Source organism: Telopea speciosissima, chromosome 5 (assembly GCF_018873765.1).
Source record: "Telopea speciosissima isolate NSW1024214 ecotype Mountain lineage chromosome 5, Tspe_v1, whole genome shotgun sequence".
Lineage (NCBI taxonomy): Eukaryota > Viridiplantae > Streptophyta > Magnoliopsida > Proteales > Proteaceae > Telopea > Telopea speciosissima.
In genome coordinates this window covers 30839124-30856462 of record NC_057920.1, presented here as the reverse complement: position 1 = coordinate 30856462, position 17339 = coordinate 30839124, and the positions used below count along the sequence as shown (strand labels likewise).

At 40.7% G+C, this 17339-nt stretch overlaps 1 protein-coding gene across 4 annotated transcripts in view; it reads left to right on the top strand.

Annotated features, from left to right (window-relative positions):
• Positions 1–17339, top strand: part of LOC122661368 (isoamylase 1, chloroplastic) — a 144038-nt gene that overhangs the window by 55678 nt on the left and 71021 nt on the right. For all 4 annotated transcript variants that reach the window (XM_043856746.1, XM_043856745.1, XM_043856743.1 and 1 more), the window contains exon 5: positions 5049–5140. In XM_043856746.1, coding sequence (XP_043712681.1) covers positions 5049–5140 — 92 coding nt within the window. The remainder of the gene's footprint in view (positions 1–5048; positions 5141–17339) is intronic.

Sequence of the window (17339 nt, the reverse complement as noted above, 5' to 3'; positions counted from 1 at the left end):
AAAAGTTATGTATTAAGAAGTTGTTAGTTTCTGAAGCTTGTTAGAAATTAGTTTAGCTTAAAATTAGGAATAATTTTGAGAATATGTGGGGAAGATCATTATTGTGTACTTGGCAAGGAATTAAGTATTGATACATATTTGGCGTATCAGCCTGATACCTAGCATTTGAAGGTAACTGAGATGATACTGTATGAGACTCAACAGACAAATAAATGTATAACAAGTCGACGACTTGTATTGACCCAAGTCGACCGTCTCGGGTCAATACAACCTGAGACACATTATGCCTGAACAAAAACAGAGGAATGAAGAGGAAGAAAGAAGGAGAAGAGCTACGGCTAGCAGCAGATCCACCGCCTGGCAGTAGCAGTAGCAGAGGAAGAAGGAAGAGAGAAGGAAAAGAACTCACCTGGTGGCAGCGGCAACAGCAACGGTAAAGTTGCCTCGTTTCATCTCCTTTTCTCATCTATGCTTCTTACGGGAACCATGTGATGGCTTTATCTCTCAATTGATCTCCATTTCCAAGTCTTCCAACCTTCCGACCTCTTCTAACTCCTGCAACAATGTGGTTAATGATGAACAGAAGTTGCTGCAGTCAAACAAAAACCTCCTGCAAAAAAATTGATTAACTAAAATGAAAAGTTTAAAAGAAATCGTAAAAAATGGACCCACTTAGGACCCAAGAACAAGCCATATGCCCTTGAATTTGTCCGAGTAATGGATCCATTCAGACATAAGCAACCAATATCAATCTCAATGTTTATTTCCTAGAATAAGGCTTAATCATTTGTTTTTAAGTATGTGGACAAAGATGCAATACAAAGCGAAATATTACACTTGGTGGGCTGCTACAGCTCCACAGAAGTAGGGTATGTTGGCACTGAGTCCCACAGGGAATCTTTTGTGAGAGAGGCCATCGTGGATGAACATGTAGGCCATACCAAACCAGGCAACGAAGTATGCTTGCATGATTGTTGATCGACACATGGCGGGCATGCAAGTTGGGCTGACTCTTTACCATGGAGCATGGATGTATGGACCCTCCCTATCTTAGCATCCTAATTGAATCCTCCCCCCCCCCCCAACCTTCACACCCTCTCTCATAACTCATAAATGCCCATCCCTTAGGCTTTCATGGTCCATACCATTTGATAATTAATGAGAAGCAGAGATCTGTTTGTGGTTAAGGAGAGCCATGCATGCCACGTTTTAGTGATGGCTTGATCAGTTTCTATCTTTTCGAACATTTGAACGGCTGATATGGGCTTCCAAACATTGGATGAATAATTAACTCCTAGGATTAGTCACATATGTAATCTGATGGTGGATATTGGGTCTGACCAACTAATGTCCTATTGTCGAAGACTCAAACCTAATTACTGCCTTATGTATTGTGTATTATGCTTCAAAATAGTTCTGGAAACAGCCTCTCTGCGAAAGCAGGGGTAAGGCTGTGTACAATATGACCCTCCTCAGACCCCGCAGTGGCAGGAGCCTCATGCACTGGGTACATCATGCTTCAAAATAGTATTTTGCTTGTATCTAAGCACATCCATGTGCTTCTTAAGCATTTCCAGGTGTAACTCTTAGCGTCTCTCAGATATGTCTATTAAATACCCTCCTGATACGCTAGCCGATACCGATACTCGAGTCTTTGGTACATGGTGATATTTTGTAAACAGTGAGTCTTTTTTCAGTGCTACCTTATTGTGAAGAACCCTCAGAACTAGGTATTTTTTTTCCTGGTTCTGATGTATTTTGGACTGAAAGTAAACTGTGGTGATTGAATCTGATTAAAACTTTGATGTTCAAACATCCTACTGCTTCTGAGATTTTGTTTGCAGTTTCCTGTTGGCTGTTAAATATTTTTTGCCCCTAGCTGTTCCCTACATTTATTTACTCAGGTCTCTATACAGCTTTCCCTCACTTGATCAACCGCTATTCCATGTAACCCCAAACAGTCTTAATCCAACCCCAGACGATGAACCACTGGATGATCCTAACCTGATTTCTTCTAATAAACCTTAATACTTCAGACCTGAAGCATTAGCTTTCCATCTTTCAATTTTAGCTGCAGAAATCCTAATCTTATGAAAAAAAAGTTCTTCTAGACTGGCCCGCTTGGAGAGTTTTTCTAGGTGGGCCACCCATTTCTGTCAGGTGGAGGGTTTTTGGCAATTCTCACCGTTGGAATATTGAGGGAATAATCTGGATTGTCCATGTGTCGATTTCAGACTCGAGTTCAATCAAATGATTCCCATGTATTTCCATGCATCCAATTTTTGGCATGTACCCTCTTCATAGGTCATATTCGTGAAATTTTCAATACTTTATCTTGCCATTTGGCCAATTCCGATTGCGATGAAATTTGACATGTGAGCTGGGGTCCCTAGGGTCCAGCTGTCCAGAAAATTACAGCCCTGTCCGACCTGCCACATTGCAGAACCAAGACCTGCCTGGTGAACCCTCTCTAGACTGGCCCGCCTAGATTTACCACTCCCTTATCTTATTGCTTCCTAACTTTGGAATCATCTTCTTATAACCTTACACAAATATTCAGAAATCTCTTTATAGACTCAATAGCCTAGACAGTCTGTGGGTTTCAATTTAAGAGATGTAGCCTCTTAGCTATCCTGCATCACTTGGTCTCAATTGATCAGTTGTAGAGGGAAAACCAGGAAAATCATTGGATGGATGTCTTTGTCATCAACTATAAGACCATTACACTTGAGCAGATAGGGTTCTTTTTCATGTAGGTTATAATCTCGTTCTCTTGCATTCCAAGTTCATCCAGTGTTATAAACAATTCATTTGCTATGGGTGCTCTATCTATGTGGCCCCTTTTGAACTTAAACTTAAAGACAACTCAACACATTTTATGCGACTACTTGGGGTTGGCTTTTGTTCTGCAATTCCATTTTGTGGAACCTCGTCTTTGGCTAAGTCACAAACACTAGTTTCTTTTCACACTGCTTCAACCTAAACCATTTTTGGCTTTCCCCTTGTCCTTTACATTTTCAACATATATCATGTCAGTCTGTCCTCTCTGGTGTAGTCATTGGTTTTTATTTTATGTGGCTAATCATCGTAGATGACTTCACTCATCTTCTTAACTATGAGTGCTGCCCCTAGTATCCCATGAATGCTTTCATTTGTAATTTTATTGGATGCAAATGGGAATGAGCCACAATTCCCCCAGAGTTCATACGAAGAATGTCAAGTTATATCTTCCACCCCACAGGAAAGTGCCAACTATGTTCACTGATTAGGCGATTAAATGAACTGCGAGCCAAGAGAACAGAGCTGAATAAGAATCCAACAGATTATTATTAGTAATGATAGTCTTAGTTTTCAGTTTAGCTATAAATTCTGTATTTGGACTTTAATGGGATTATTTGTCATGGACTGAATTAATAAGTTTTCACATGTTTATCCCTTTATCATTTATTTTTAGTAGTTGTGTCTTATTAGGATACATAGATTCAAGAATAACATCTGGTTGAGTTAGGAGTAGGACAAGATTTGTAGTTACATTTACTAGTCTGCACGCATTGCTTTAGTGGTTGTTTGAAAAGAATATACACCATGATATCACACTATATGTATGCTTCTTCCACTCATTTTTAACCAATTCTAAAACATATGGACTTAATGCTGAACCCTGACATGAGACTATTCAGATTGAGTACTTACTCACTTGCAGTTGTAACCCTAGCTACCAATACTGTAGATTCATACATGTTTCTGATTAAGTCAATGTATCTATTTGAATCACCTATCTTATCCAGGACCCACCAGATTTCCTCTCTATGTTAACTGTAATATGGTTTTATTTATTTTCTTTCTCAATGAGCAACAACAAAATGTAATTTTTTTTCCCATTTCATCAGAAGGGAAGACAAGTACAATTGATGGTGTTGTATTATCTCTCTCCTCTCCCCATCACATATATATATATATATATACAAACACTCAACTATCAACAAAAGATATCAATCAAACAGCAAGGAATCCCACATGAAGATCTTATAGTGCCTTCCTTTAGTTTATTTTAAAAGCACTTCTTTTTGGATAGCCTGGCCTCTGGCTTGGGGTAACTCTGTCATTTCTAAAACTTAATACACATTTTTTGTTCTAGTTCCAAATAGTTCAGTCAAGTACAATACTTTTTACAAATACCCTTGAAAAATTCCTAAAGCATTAAGTCTATGTAAAAAAAAGAGCGTCCCAGTGCGCGAGGCTCCCACTACTGCAGGGTCTGGATGAGGCAAATGTACACAGCCTTACCCTCTACTTCGTTGGGGACGCTGTTTACAAGTTTTTAACCCGGTGCGCGCAACATAACCGTTGTGCAACTTACCCTGCATTTTATCTCTGTAACATATGGAAATACTGCAATTCCAAATTACTGGAATTCCCTAAAAATTTCATGAGGATGAATGCTTCTCTTCTGATACCGGTGCTGGTATCTCAATCTATAGATCCGTAGAGAAGTCAACTGCCAGTTATACTAAGCCATTTTCGAAAGTTACTTTGCAAGGTGAGAAGATACATTCTTCCTGACATCTACTTGTTATTTGGAGTGTGATTAACACATGAAATCAGACTTTGCATAAATGAAAGACAAAGCATACTCCCTCGAAGCTATTGCTTTGATTCTCACATCTTTTGCTTCTCCATCTGATGATGAGCTACCATTCTATTAGTGAGTATCTTGGAGTAACCTTACACAAAAGAAAAAAGAAAAAGGAAGAAATCTGTGTCTATTCCTTACATTCTTGTGGTTAATCTCACTATCAGGTCCCCACATATTTCTGGCATGTACTGTTGTGGGGTTGATTTACCCTCAAGGTGAGTATCTACGTTGTTGATGTGTAAGATCATTGATAAAGTTACTTTAATGTAAGATCATTGATATAATTATTTTAATGGATAGTTTATAACTTACTAAATTTGTAGACTAAGGTAATGGCAACATTTATTTAGTGTAACCAGGTTGCATACTTCATTAAGTTCCATTGGTTTTCCTACTAAAGTTTCATTTACAGGAACTTGGAATCAACTGTATAGAGCTAATGCCATGTCAGGAGTTCAATGAGCTAGAGTATTTCAGCTACAATTCTGTTTTGGGTGACTACAAGTATGTGAATTCGAACTTTGTAAAATATTCGAAATTAGTAATTTTGTTTCCAAAATAGTAAGTAGTTGATTTTTATTCATAAAATCTTTTAAAAAGCACAAATAAGATCTTGTGCTAATTATATATGACATGATTATGGTTGGGAACCCCCCCCCCCCTCAAAAAAAAAAAGAACGAAAGTTGTGGGGGTGATTTTGCATTTAAATCAACATTAGTTGTAAAATTGACTTGCCTGAACATGATAAAATTTTAAACTGGGATCTCTGTGAAGTTTGAACCCATTAATTCTTTGTTTTTCCGCAGCTTTATTCCATCACACTAGACGTATGTTTATGCGTAGTCCATTCACCAAAAGTTAAGTTGCATGGAAGTCATTCATTTGATGTTCTTGGAAACACTTTTGAAGTTGATGTTTCTGGGTTATACAATTATTTGCAGGCCCAAAGAGAGATCATGTGATATGTGATTGAGCCTGAAAACTTAATCACAACACATTATGGATTTAAAATACATCTTGGAGATAGTACTATGACTTTTGACTGGATTTCAATCCCATGCGTCTGGCTGTATTTCAGATACCTATTTCTTGATAGAGTTTATGTAAGAGGGGTACTTTAGTCACTGGTTTATTATCAGTCACATAGAGTTGTAATTTATCTTTTTGTTATTTTTTATTTTTTACCTTTTATCTCCCTAGGGAGGCATATGTAATTCCAAGAGTATGATTAATGAAGTAGATTGGTGAGAGGAGTAGATTCTCCTCAACACTCGATTTTCCTCTCCACCTTTCTTCTTCCTTCTTCCCTTCTCGTCCTCCTCTTCTTTGCTGTTACTAATTATTCCTTGCTAGAATAAATCCATACCTAGTTTCTAACTTGGTATCAGAGCTAGTTTGAGAGTCTACTAAGCTCCTTCTCTTCTTTACACCTCTCTTTGAAACCCTAGAAAGGTAGAGTGTTCCAATAGAGGCTGCAATATGTAAGATACTACACATAGCATACTCAAGAGTGTTTTATTCTTCAAAAACAAGATCTGTTGGAGAGAGTCTAAGGGCTGTAGCAGTTGATTGATGCCCTAGAAGACCAAATCAGTGTAACCCCCAGCTCTTCCCTTCCTTTTTTCGATTCTTCATCATTCCACCATATCTTGCAATGGGGCCAGGCCTGTTTGAATCGCCCAGAGGTATTCTTTAAGGTCCCTAGGGACTCGGTTGATGATATGGGAGGGTTGAAGAGCATAGCTTGATTCTTTACAGCTTCACAGGTACCGCCAGCTTCTGGTATACTTCTCTGTTTCATCTTTACAGCCTTGTGGTGTGTTGATTAGTTGTTGTTTCTTGAAAGAGTACCCTATTTGAGTGTTGTTGATTGTTGTGGAATGAAGTTACGGTGCTAATGGTACATTTGATACCCCTATTTTTAAGAAACTGTTGCTTGTTTGCTTGGTGGTAGTGTATCTGGGTACTGGTTTGTTTCTGTTCTTGGGTGGAGTGAACACCCTATTTGTTCAAGACATTATATTTTCTTCTTAAGTGGTTGTATATCATGCCTGTGTCTGGTTCAGAGGTCAGTGGAACTGGAGAAGGTTTAGTTGGGGGTTTGTTGGGTAATAATCACCCCAGCATGACATTTTTTTTTGTTTTTTTTAAAACCCGAATATTACCTGGGACCTGGGCTGGCCCCTAGAGTTTTATTAAGTTCCAAAAATAATAAAGAATACAAGGGGGGGGGACATTCTACCTTACCCCAACCCAAGAAGCAAAGCGCACAATAACTCTCAAAACTATTCATACCCAGCCCATACAAAAAGCCAGTAAGCCACAAGCATTACTTTCTAAGGACAGGTAAACCCGCCTTGTCTTCCCTCAGAATACCCTGTAAATCACCCAAAGGCAAACTACCTTGCAGGAAAGTGACGGAGGACCCAGAATCACAAGCAAGATTGGCCAACCAATCAGCCGTCCTGTTGCTCTCTCGAAACGCAAAAGACACATATGCCCTTGTAGTAGATGACAAAGCCAGTACCTCTTGGAACCAGTACCATCCCTTCCACAAGTTACACCTCTTGAGGTTAACCATTCTGACTGTGGAAGCGGAGTCCGAGCTTACCACCAAATCAATGAAACCCAGCTCCTGGCACAGGAGCAAACCATTCCTTAAAGCTCTCAGGTTAGCAATCGCATTAGTGCAAACGCATTAGTGCAAAGACCATAAAAATTAGAGAAAGCAGCCAGGATCGCTCCATTCGAATTCCTAACAACTCCTCCACCCCCCCATAGCCAGGATTGCCCCGACAAGCCCTATCCACATTAAGCTTCACAGAGGTGAACGGCGGGCACCAGTAAACTAGGAGAGGGCATTTCAGCTTGGGGGAAGGCGTCACGAGCCCAAAGCACTGGAGGATCAAACTGTCTCTAGATGACCCCTGACGACCAACCTTGGAGGTTAAAGGAAGGTCTTTCACCCGGGTTTTAATGCACTCTATAATGGAGTTAGCAATACGCCTCATTTCCCCATGTCTTCTATTGTTTCTTTCCTTCCAAAGTTCCCAGACAATCAGAGAGGGCAAAATACCTATGATATAAGCACTAAGGCAGTTGCAACCCGCCGATTCCTGCCAAAGAGAAATCTGGCTTCTGGCATCCTGGGTGGGAAGGGAGGCAATGTCAAAAATAAGTGAGAAGTAGCCCTAAACTTTGGTGGCCGTACCACCATAAACCAGGCAGTGGTCAGTCGTCTCCCTCCTTGGACTTCCACAACAGTTACACCTGGAAGCCAGGTGAATACCCATCGACATTAAGGAATCACCTATTGGAATCTTTCCATTTATGAGCTGCCAGGGGAAAAAGGCCACTTTCACGGGTAAGGCTTGATTCTAGATCCACTTGGTATAGGTGATTACGGGGGACACACTCCGCACTTCATTCCAGGCAGACTTAGTAGAGAAACAACCATTACTTGAAGGGGTCCACACCAAAACATCCTCTATATCAGAAAGGGAGTAAATACCCGAAGTAATGCTATGCCTAATAGCTGCTGAATCAATGCGGTCCAGTAAGCCCTGTTTCCACGAGCCGTCCTCCTCTAACGCATCCTTGATGCGCAACTCCGGGTCAACCAGAAGGCCAATGTCCACAGCGTCAATCAGAGGGCCAGCCCCAGTCCAGTTATCATGCCAAAAGGCTATATTGCCAGAGCCTAGCAACCATCTTGAATTGTCCCACAAGAGCCCCTTATAAGCCAAGGCATGCCGCCAAGACTTCGAGCCCATCCCATGTGCCCTCGCTAGGGCAACATGATAATTTTTGAAGAACTTGGCCCTGAAAAAATCACTCCAAAGACAACGTTTTAAAAGGACCCTCTAAAGACCCTTAAGCCTAAGAGAAAGTCCAACTTCATCCAGTAGCCTAACCCCCAGCCCTCCATCAAGAGGCCTACAAACCTTCCGCTAACATACCTAGTGCTTATGCTTTCCCCATTCCGAACAACCCCAAAGGAAGTCAGCAAAAATCCCATATATCCTTCGAATGACCGCTTTGGGCGGGTCCAACGTGGCAAAAACATGGATAGGAATGGAAGAGAGAACATGTTTTAAGAGAGTAACCCGTCCCCCAGAAGATAACAGCCTCCCCTTCCAACCTGCAACCTTATTTCTAATTCTTTCCACAAGCCCATCGAAGAAACAGATTTTTAGTCTGCCAGAGTGGAGTGGGGCTCCTAGATAAGACATAGGGAGAGACTTCCTCGAGAACCCAGTAACGGCCCCTATCATCCGGGCTCTGGCTGAGAGGCCTTGTCGCCCAACACAAAGCAGCTCCTTTGCCTGTTGACCAGCTAACCAGAAAAACCTTCATATCTGTTGAAAAAACCCATTATCTACTTAAGCGAACTCTTCAAGCCCCTAGTGAAAATAATAGTGTCATCTGCAAAAAGGCAATGAGAGACCCCAGGGCACCCTCTCGGAAGCCGGAATAGGAAGCATGCCCTTCAACAAAAAGATTTTTAATGCGCCTGCTAAGTACCTCCTCCGCCAAGATAAATAGAGCAGGAGATAAGGGATCCCCCTGCCTCACGCCCCTTGTCGACTTAAAGAAACCCGACTGGTTGTCCCCCAAAACTATCGAGAACCAACAATTCTCCACTGCTTCCTGATTAAGTTGATCCAGGCATTGCTAAAACCAAATTTAGAGAGGATCAGCCACTAGAAATTCCATTCAACCGGTCATAAGCCTTAGCAATGTCCAATTTGAGGATCACATTGCCCCCCCAAGTCTTTCTGTTTAAGTCATGAGCAACCTCTTGGACAATAGAAACATTGCCATGTATACACCCGCCCTGCACAAAAGCACCTTGTTCTTCTGCCACTAAGGATGGAAGAATCCCTACCAGTCTAGAAGAAATGATCTTGGCAATAATCTTATAAGAAAAGTTATAGAGACTAATGGGCCGAAGATCAGACATTACCTTCGGGTTCTCCTTTTTTGGGATGAGAACCAGATTGGCCGACATGAAGCTCCTAGGCAGGGCCCCACCTTCAAAGAAATCCTTGATAGCTGCCCAAACATCATTGCACACCACATCCCAGCAAGACGTGAAAAAATACCCCAAGAAACCATCTGGTCCTGGCGCATTATCACAAGATAAAGAGAAGACAGCCCCCTTCACCTCATCCAGAGAGGGCACTAAAAGAAGAGAAGAATTTTCAGCAGCAGTTACCACCGAGGGAATCAAAGAGAGCAGCCCCTCATCCACTAAGCAACCCTGAGAGGCAAAGATACCTGAGAAATGACACATTGCCTCAGTTTGCACCCCATCAATGCCAGAAATCCATGCACCATCCTCTCCTTTAATTCTCTGAATACTAGCCTGCCTTCTTCTGACATTAACCATGGAGTGAAAGAACTTCGTGTTACGATCCCCCTCCTTTAGCCAAGTAACTCTGGATTTTTGCTTCCAGAAAATTTCCTCTTGCAGCAACACCTCCTGTAGAACTTCCTTGGCCGCCACAAGGGTGTCCTGAAAACCTTGTCAGTATGTTGGTCAATGTCCGACTCTGCCCTGCTAACCGAGTCCTCAGCATCCCTAACCTTCTGGTGTATATTGCCAAAGATCTCCTTGTTCCATTTACGGAGAGCACTGCGAAGCCCTTTGAGTTTCATGAACAACACAAATAGAGGCATGCCAACCACCTGCTTTTCCCACTGGCCCTTAACAAAGTCCTGAAACCCCGGGTGCCATAACCACATTTGCTGAAATTTAAATGTTGAAAAGGTGTGGTGTCCAGAAACCGAGAAAGAGAGTCCAATAGGCACGTGATTTGAGCAAGTTCTATTGAAGTGGGTAACTGTGCACCTGGGGAAAGCACCCACCCAAGAAGCGTTCACCAAAAACTGATCCAACCTGACCATCACCCTTCCTGCACCAGATTGATTATTCAACCAAGTAAAAACATTGCCAGCGTAACCTGCATCAATTAGGCCAGCCCCACTCACAAAGGTCCCAAACTCCTCCAAGGATAAAGAAGAAGCCGGTCTGCGGCGCCTTTTCCAAGGGGGACGCGACAGCATTGAAATCACCCCCACAGATCAAGTATGACATTATTTGGTAACCCCAATACCCAAATATCTATTGTGAAGCTGGACAACGTTAGTAGAGGCTATGTAATATCTCGGTATTAGTGCTAGCCATAGTTCAAAAACTCGTCTTGAATAGCTGTCTCGACCAGGTCGAGATCTCGGCGAGAGTGCATATGTTTTTTTGTTTTGGAATGAAGTTTCGGTGGGCAAATGGCCATAGTTAGCTCCAAAACTTTTAGGGAAAAGCTTGTTTTAGGCATAATAAACATATTTAAATCTTCAAATTAAAAAAAAAAAACACCCAATTTGGTGTTTTGGATTTGCACCTTGGTTGGCAGTAAAGGCCAAACCCTTGATGTAATATTGCCTATTCTACACATTGTTTGAATGGTATGAGACATAATTGGAAAGTAAAGCAAGTATATTATGCAATAATGGATGAAGACACATAATATTGAATAGTTATTTTAAGAAATAGTTAAGGACTAAAAGTAAAAACTACAAAGTACAGTGAACAATGCATATTAAATAGACACCCAAGTACAATGAATAATGCATACTAAATAGATACCCAAGGACAAATAGTATTATACTATGACTCTATGAGTACTGAGGAGGTTGACATTCTCGAAATATTCGAGATTTCTCCAAGATTCTCGAAATATTTGAAATTTCGGTTGAGTTATTCAAAACTGTGCATATTTTGTGTCTCGTGTGTCATCTCATCTCGAGGAGCTCAAGATTCTCGAGATATTTGAGATCTCGCCAAGATTTCGGTGAGTTTTTGAACTATGGTGCTAGCTAGTGCTAATACCGAGATATGTTAGTAGGGGTAGTTTAGGTATTATGATGTGTTTTCTATTTTATTATTTTTCCTATTGTGTCCCTTGGTTCCTCTAAGTGATTATATATTGAATGAAGTAGGAGCTCTAACACTAAGTTGAGACTCCCAAAGTTACACAAAACCTATTGTCTCTCATTGCTCTCTCCCTCTTCTCTTCCTTCTCTCTTTCCCTTCTCTTTTTCTCTTCTCTTATTATTTACATGGTATCAGAGCGAGATATCTAGGGACTAGTACAACTTTCCTAGTATTTTGTCTTCTTCCTTTCAAGGTTTCAATCATTATTGATTGATTCATATCAGTTTTAGTTTGCGGGTTCTTTCGTTTTTTGTTTGAAGGGGTGCAGCAGCCTATGTTGTGTTTTGGGACTGTTTAGAGACTAGTTTATGATTGAAGATTAAGAACTAGGTCTTTCTTTTCGGTGGTGATTGGTTAATGGAGTGAAGACTGCATTGAAGTTCCAACACTTCTCACGGGTATGCCGTTCCTTGCCACAATAGTCACACTTCACTGGAGCCCGATCAAAAGTAGGACGATCACTAGTACCACGAGAGTCCACCACAGGATGAATTTTGAGAACTGGTGGAAAGTTTTAGAGTTTGTATTGTAAAGGATACTTTGGTCACTGTCTTGTTATAAGTCATGTCAAATTGTATTTTTGTCTTTTGTTCTTTTTTCCTTTTACCTTCCTAGGGAGGCATGTGTAATTACAAGAATAAACTAATGAAGGAAATAGGTGAGTGGAGAGGTTTCTAACTGACAATAATTCTCTCTCAATCCCTCTTCTTTTCTTCTTCTTCTCCTAGCTGTAAATCCTGTTTTCTTACTAGAATCGCTCCATTTTTAGATTCTAACTTGGTATCAGAGTTTGGTTCTCTGGTTTGAGAGTCAACTAAGCTCGGTTGTTGTCTTCACCTCTCTTTGGAACCCTAGAAAGGTAGAGGGTTCCAATAGAGGCTATATTATGTGAAATATTACACAATACATTCTTTGGAGTTACATTCTTCAAACCAACTCACAATAGAGGGAGTTTAGGAGCTGTTGAAGTGGATTGAAGCCCTTAAAGGTGCACACCAAGTTACCGCCAGCCTGTGGACTGTTTGTTTCGATTATCTCTCATCTCTCCACTATTTGGGATGAAACCAAGTGCATTTGGAATGCCTAGGGATACCCTTTCAGACCCTTAACCACTCGGTTGATGAGAGGAGCTGGTTGAGGAGCATAGCTCAACTCTTTGATGCTCTCCAGGTATTGCCAGATTCTGTTCCCTCCTTGTTTGAGTTTTTTTGGCTGTAATGAGTGGAATGGACACTATTGGTTGAAGGTTAGTATTTGAATGTCTATGGTGGTTGTGAACTGAAGTTAAGGTGCATATTAAGTGTTTGATTTGGCTATTATTAAGGAACTGCTCTCTGTTTACTTGCTGATGAGACTGTTATTTGCTGGTTTACTTGCTTTCGTTGAGTAGAATATACTCCCCATTTGTGCAAAACCTTATATTGATTTGTTGAGTATTTGCGTGCCATGTCTACCATGTCTGGGTCTGTATCTGAGGTTAGTGGACTGTGGACCTTTGGAAGCTTTTGCTGGTGGTTTGGGTGGTATTCACCCCATTATGACTTCATTTGATAACCCCTTACCCAAGTTGCTCTTGTGAAGTTGGACAATACCAATTATTTGGATTGGTCTCACTCTGTGAAGTTGTCTTTGAGAAGTAGGGGAAAACTGGGGTACATTACCGGGTCTATCAAGGCACCTGCTACGACTGATCCAACATACTTGAAGTGGGAGACTGAGAACTCCACTGTCATGACTTGGCTGATTTTCTCCATGAAACCTTAGATAGGTAGGAGATTTATAAGGAAGGAGACTGCAAAAAAAATTTGGGACAGTGTTTCTAAGACTTTTGACCGAGTAGGGGACTCAACAAAAGTCTATCAAATTCTCCAAAAAGTCATCAATATGAAACAAGTGACCGAAGCATTTCTGAATATTGCAACACTGTCATTGGTCTCTAGGAGGAGCATAACCATTAAAGGGACCTCCATTTGTCCAACTCTAAGGATGAAGCGAAGGTGTATAGGACACTTGAGAAGGAGTGTGTCCTTATTTTACTTGGTGGGCTCAATCAAGAATTTGAGCCAATCTGACTGCAGATCTTAAGGCAGTCTCCTCTTCCATCCTTAGATGAAGTATGTAGCTATTTACAGAATGAGGAGACTAGAAGAGTATCCATGGACACTACACCATCCCTGGAGAGATCTGCTCGCTCTTCTAGTTTTCACAAAGATTGGTGAGGTAGGGGGAGAGGCCAAGGGCCACCTAGTGGAGATAACGAGACAGATTTAAATGTGATCACTGTGGGAATTTGGGGTACACTAAAGAGAGATGTTGGTACTTGTAACGACCCCAAACTAACCAGACATAGCTGGGACCGTACAGGGTAAAACCATACCTTACAGCAATATGAATCAAACATCCATACACATAACGCATTAGAGTTTAATACAAGCGGAAGACCTACAGTTTATTTTAGGGTTATTTACAGTCCATACAAAACTGAGCAAAATCCAATGGCAACACACTAAAAAGAAACTTACTTAACAAAGTAAGTAACACCTTCTATCTGGTTCTTGTACTAACATTTCATGTATATATACATTCATTTGATCCCAAAAAGTAAAAGCAAAATAAAACTTCTATGATTCTTCCTTGACAATTCCCTTGCCCTTGTCCACATTCTTTTGATCTGCATATAAGATATACAACATAGGATGAGCAAACAGCTCAGTGAGTGACAACATATAATCATGCTATTCAACTCAAGAACAATCTTCATATGCAAACTCATTGATACAATTTCAATGTCACAATGTATTATGAATCAAAACATTGCATCATATGCATAATGCATGACTTCCATCACCTCCGCTTCATAATTCCTCTGAGAAGTGTCTTATTCCTCCCCCTGCTAAATAAGATAACAACTCAGTATACATCTCACTTCTCCCCCCTACTAAGTGAGGTTTAATGCGTGAACATGCAATTCAATACTTACCTCCTATAGCAAAACAAGCATTTCAAGAGGCATTCTTTCATTCATTAACATGCACTCATAGTTATTAACTATGATTAATAACTTGCATGGTAACATACATCATACAACATATCCAATTCAAGCATTACCACAGTGTACAACATTTATTCATCCAATAATAGTTCATTCATATGAGTATTCACAAGTCACAACTCAATACATAAATGTACTATTCAATCTGTTATTGATAACATGTCATCACATACATTCCATTCTTGCATCACAATATACAATATCCATCAATGATGTATATCAACTCACCTTTATCGTATTTGCCAATCACAAGCTTCAAGTAGAGTTCCAATAAGGTGTGCCTACACAAGATTAGAGTACATACAATAAGTGTTTTATGTAACTTGATTTGGTTTATTAGATCATATACCATGTTCTTAGGGAAACAGCCCTTTTAAAAACTCAATTCAGGGGTCTACCGGTTTAATCATAAAATATTAAAGGACATCTAAAATGATATTAAAATAATCATGACATGCATGTAAGGTGTTACATCTTCATTACCAAGGAACAAAGGAGAAAACAATATCAAGGCCATGTCTTTACAAAGGGGAGGCAATGGCTTGGAGAATAGAAGGGGGCAGGCCCCAAGAAGCAATAATAAGACTATTTCTAGGGGTGATGGTACAAGAAGAAGGAGCCGCCTCGATCTTAGCTTTGACTTCAACGATGATGGAGTCCCGGATCTGTTGGAAAGGCTTGGACTTGGGGGTCTACCTACGGAGATGACGCTCGTACCAGATGTGGTGGATGCAACACCAAACGCCAGCTTGCCTACCAGATCACAACAAAACTTCCTAGCAAAGGACATATCACCCAAATCCACTCTCTAGCAAAAGGCAGGATTCTTCATCTACTGGGCCTGCACTTGGAGAGGAAACCTTTCCATATGTTAAAAGAAAATGGGCAATCAAAGAAGAGGTGATCCACATCCACAGGAGCAATCCAACAGAGGCAGCAGCTGGTAGGGGCAAGAATCTGTCGCTCAATGAGAAAGGTTTGCATAGGAAGAGAGCTTTTGCAGCAGCTGGGAGGGGCAAGAATCTGCCGCTCTCAATGAGAAAGACTTGTGTAGGAAGGTAGCGGGTGAAAGCTCTCCAAATTGTAAAACTTTGATGGGGGATGCATGTATTGCACCAAACAACCTTGCTCTAGAAAGAGTTGGGGCCGCAAGCCCTGATAAGATCCTAGGCGGACTTGGCACTAAACAACCAGGAAGTTGTCCATGAGACCAAGTCACCACTACCGGAGGACCTTCTTCGGATGGTTAGAAGAATGCCCCATATGGTTGCCAAGGAGGGGGAAAGGGGGGGGGGGGGAGGCCCTCTTCAAACCGAATGATGTCGGAGACCAAATCCAACCTATCGAAACCATACCTGTAAATAGCATTGTCACCCCCCTTCTGCTCTAATGAAGATCAATCTTCATAAAGCCTTTGAATCTCTATCTTGGGATTTCATTGTTTGTGTTTTGAATAAATTGTCCTTTCCCCCTGCCTTCGTTAATTGGATCTTCCATCGCATTTCCTCTCCTTGCTTCTTTGTGATCATCAATGGTAGCCCAACTGGTTTCTTCGCTTCCTCTGTTGGGATTCGTCAGGGCAGCCCCCTCTCCCCTTATCTGTTCTCCCTGGCCCTTGAAGTCCTTCCCAGAAGCCTCCAGTCTAGTATGGACCAGTGCCTTTTCTCCCTCATGCCCAAATGTAAGCTGATGACCTCATGACCAAAAATTTAAGCTTTTTAAAATATATTTAATAACTATATTTAGAAAGTAATTACCTTATGACCTACTTATTCATTATAGGTAGTGATTACAAAAATTTCCATTTTATTTTTGTTTTCATTTCATTTACCTTTCCTTCACTTTCCTTCCAACTAGACAGAGTCCATGTTCTATTTGTTGGTGTAGGTTGTGTTTCTAGGCTTTTTTTTTATGGAGAGGTGTATGTCAGGGCTCATGTTAGAGCTTTTACTCTTTTTGGTGTTTCTGGGCTGTTGTGTGATTATGGTTGTCTGGAATTGCTATTACATCTTTTTATTTATTTATTTTGTTTGGGTGTCTTGGGGCTGTTTGTTCACACATTGTATATGCACATGGACATATATTCTTGTATGCACACATCACACGTGCATACACATGCAGGCCTGCTTGGCCATATGCCCATATGGATGCATGAGTCTTCTAAAAAGCACGGGCTGACTCGAGTACATTAAAAATAGGTGTGTGATAATAATTTGGTATTAGCATTAAAGCGTGATGGGAATTTCAGCACGTATTGGAAAAAGAGTTCCTACACACCCTATGTGGGAACCCTTTCATACACACCCTCTTTTTTATGCTATGTAGGCAAGATTCATCACTCTAAGTGTTGGATGGGACCTGGAATTCATTAGACAAGCCACATAGCAAATTTGGTGGCCAATCTCAATCATATGGTTCGCCTTGTATGGGGTTTTCCCCTTGTTTTCCCTTCGTTAAAATAGTCCCAAACAGAATTGAACTTTTTTAAAGCATGATGATACAAGAATTCATATTGATCTGAAATTTATCTCTTGATGATGTGGAGATCATGCTCATTAAATTTGGATATGCCTGAGCTGCCATAAGGTATATATAGTTGGATTGTTTAAAAAAATGTATTATTTAATAATTTTAAATCTATAAATATTTATAC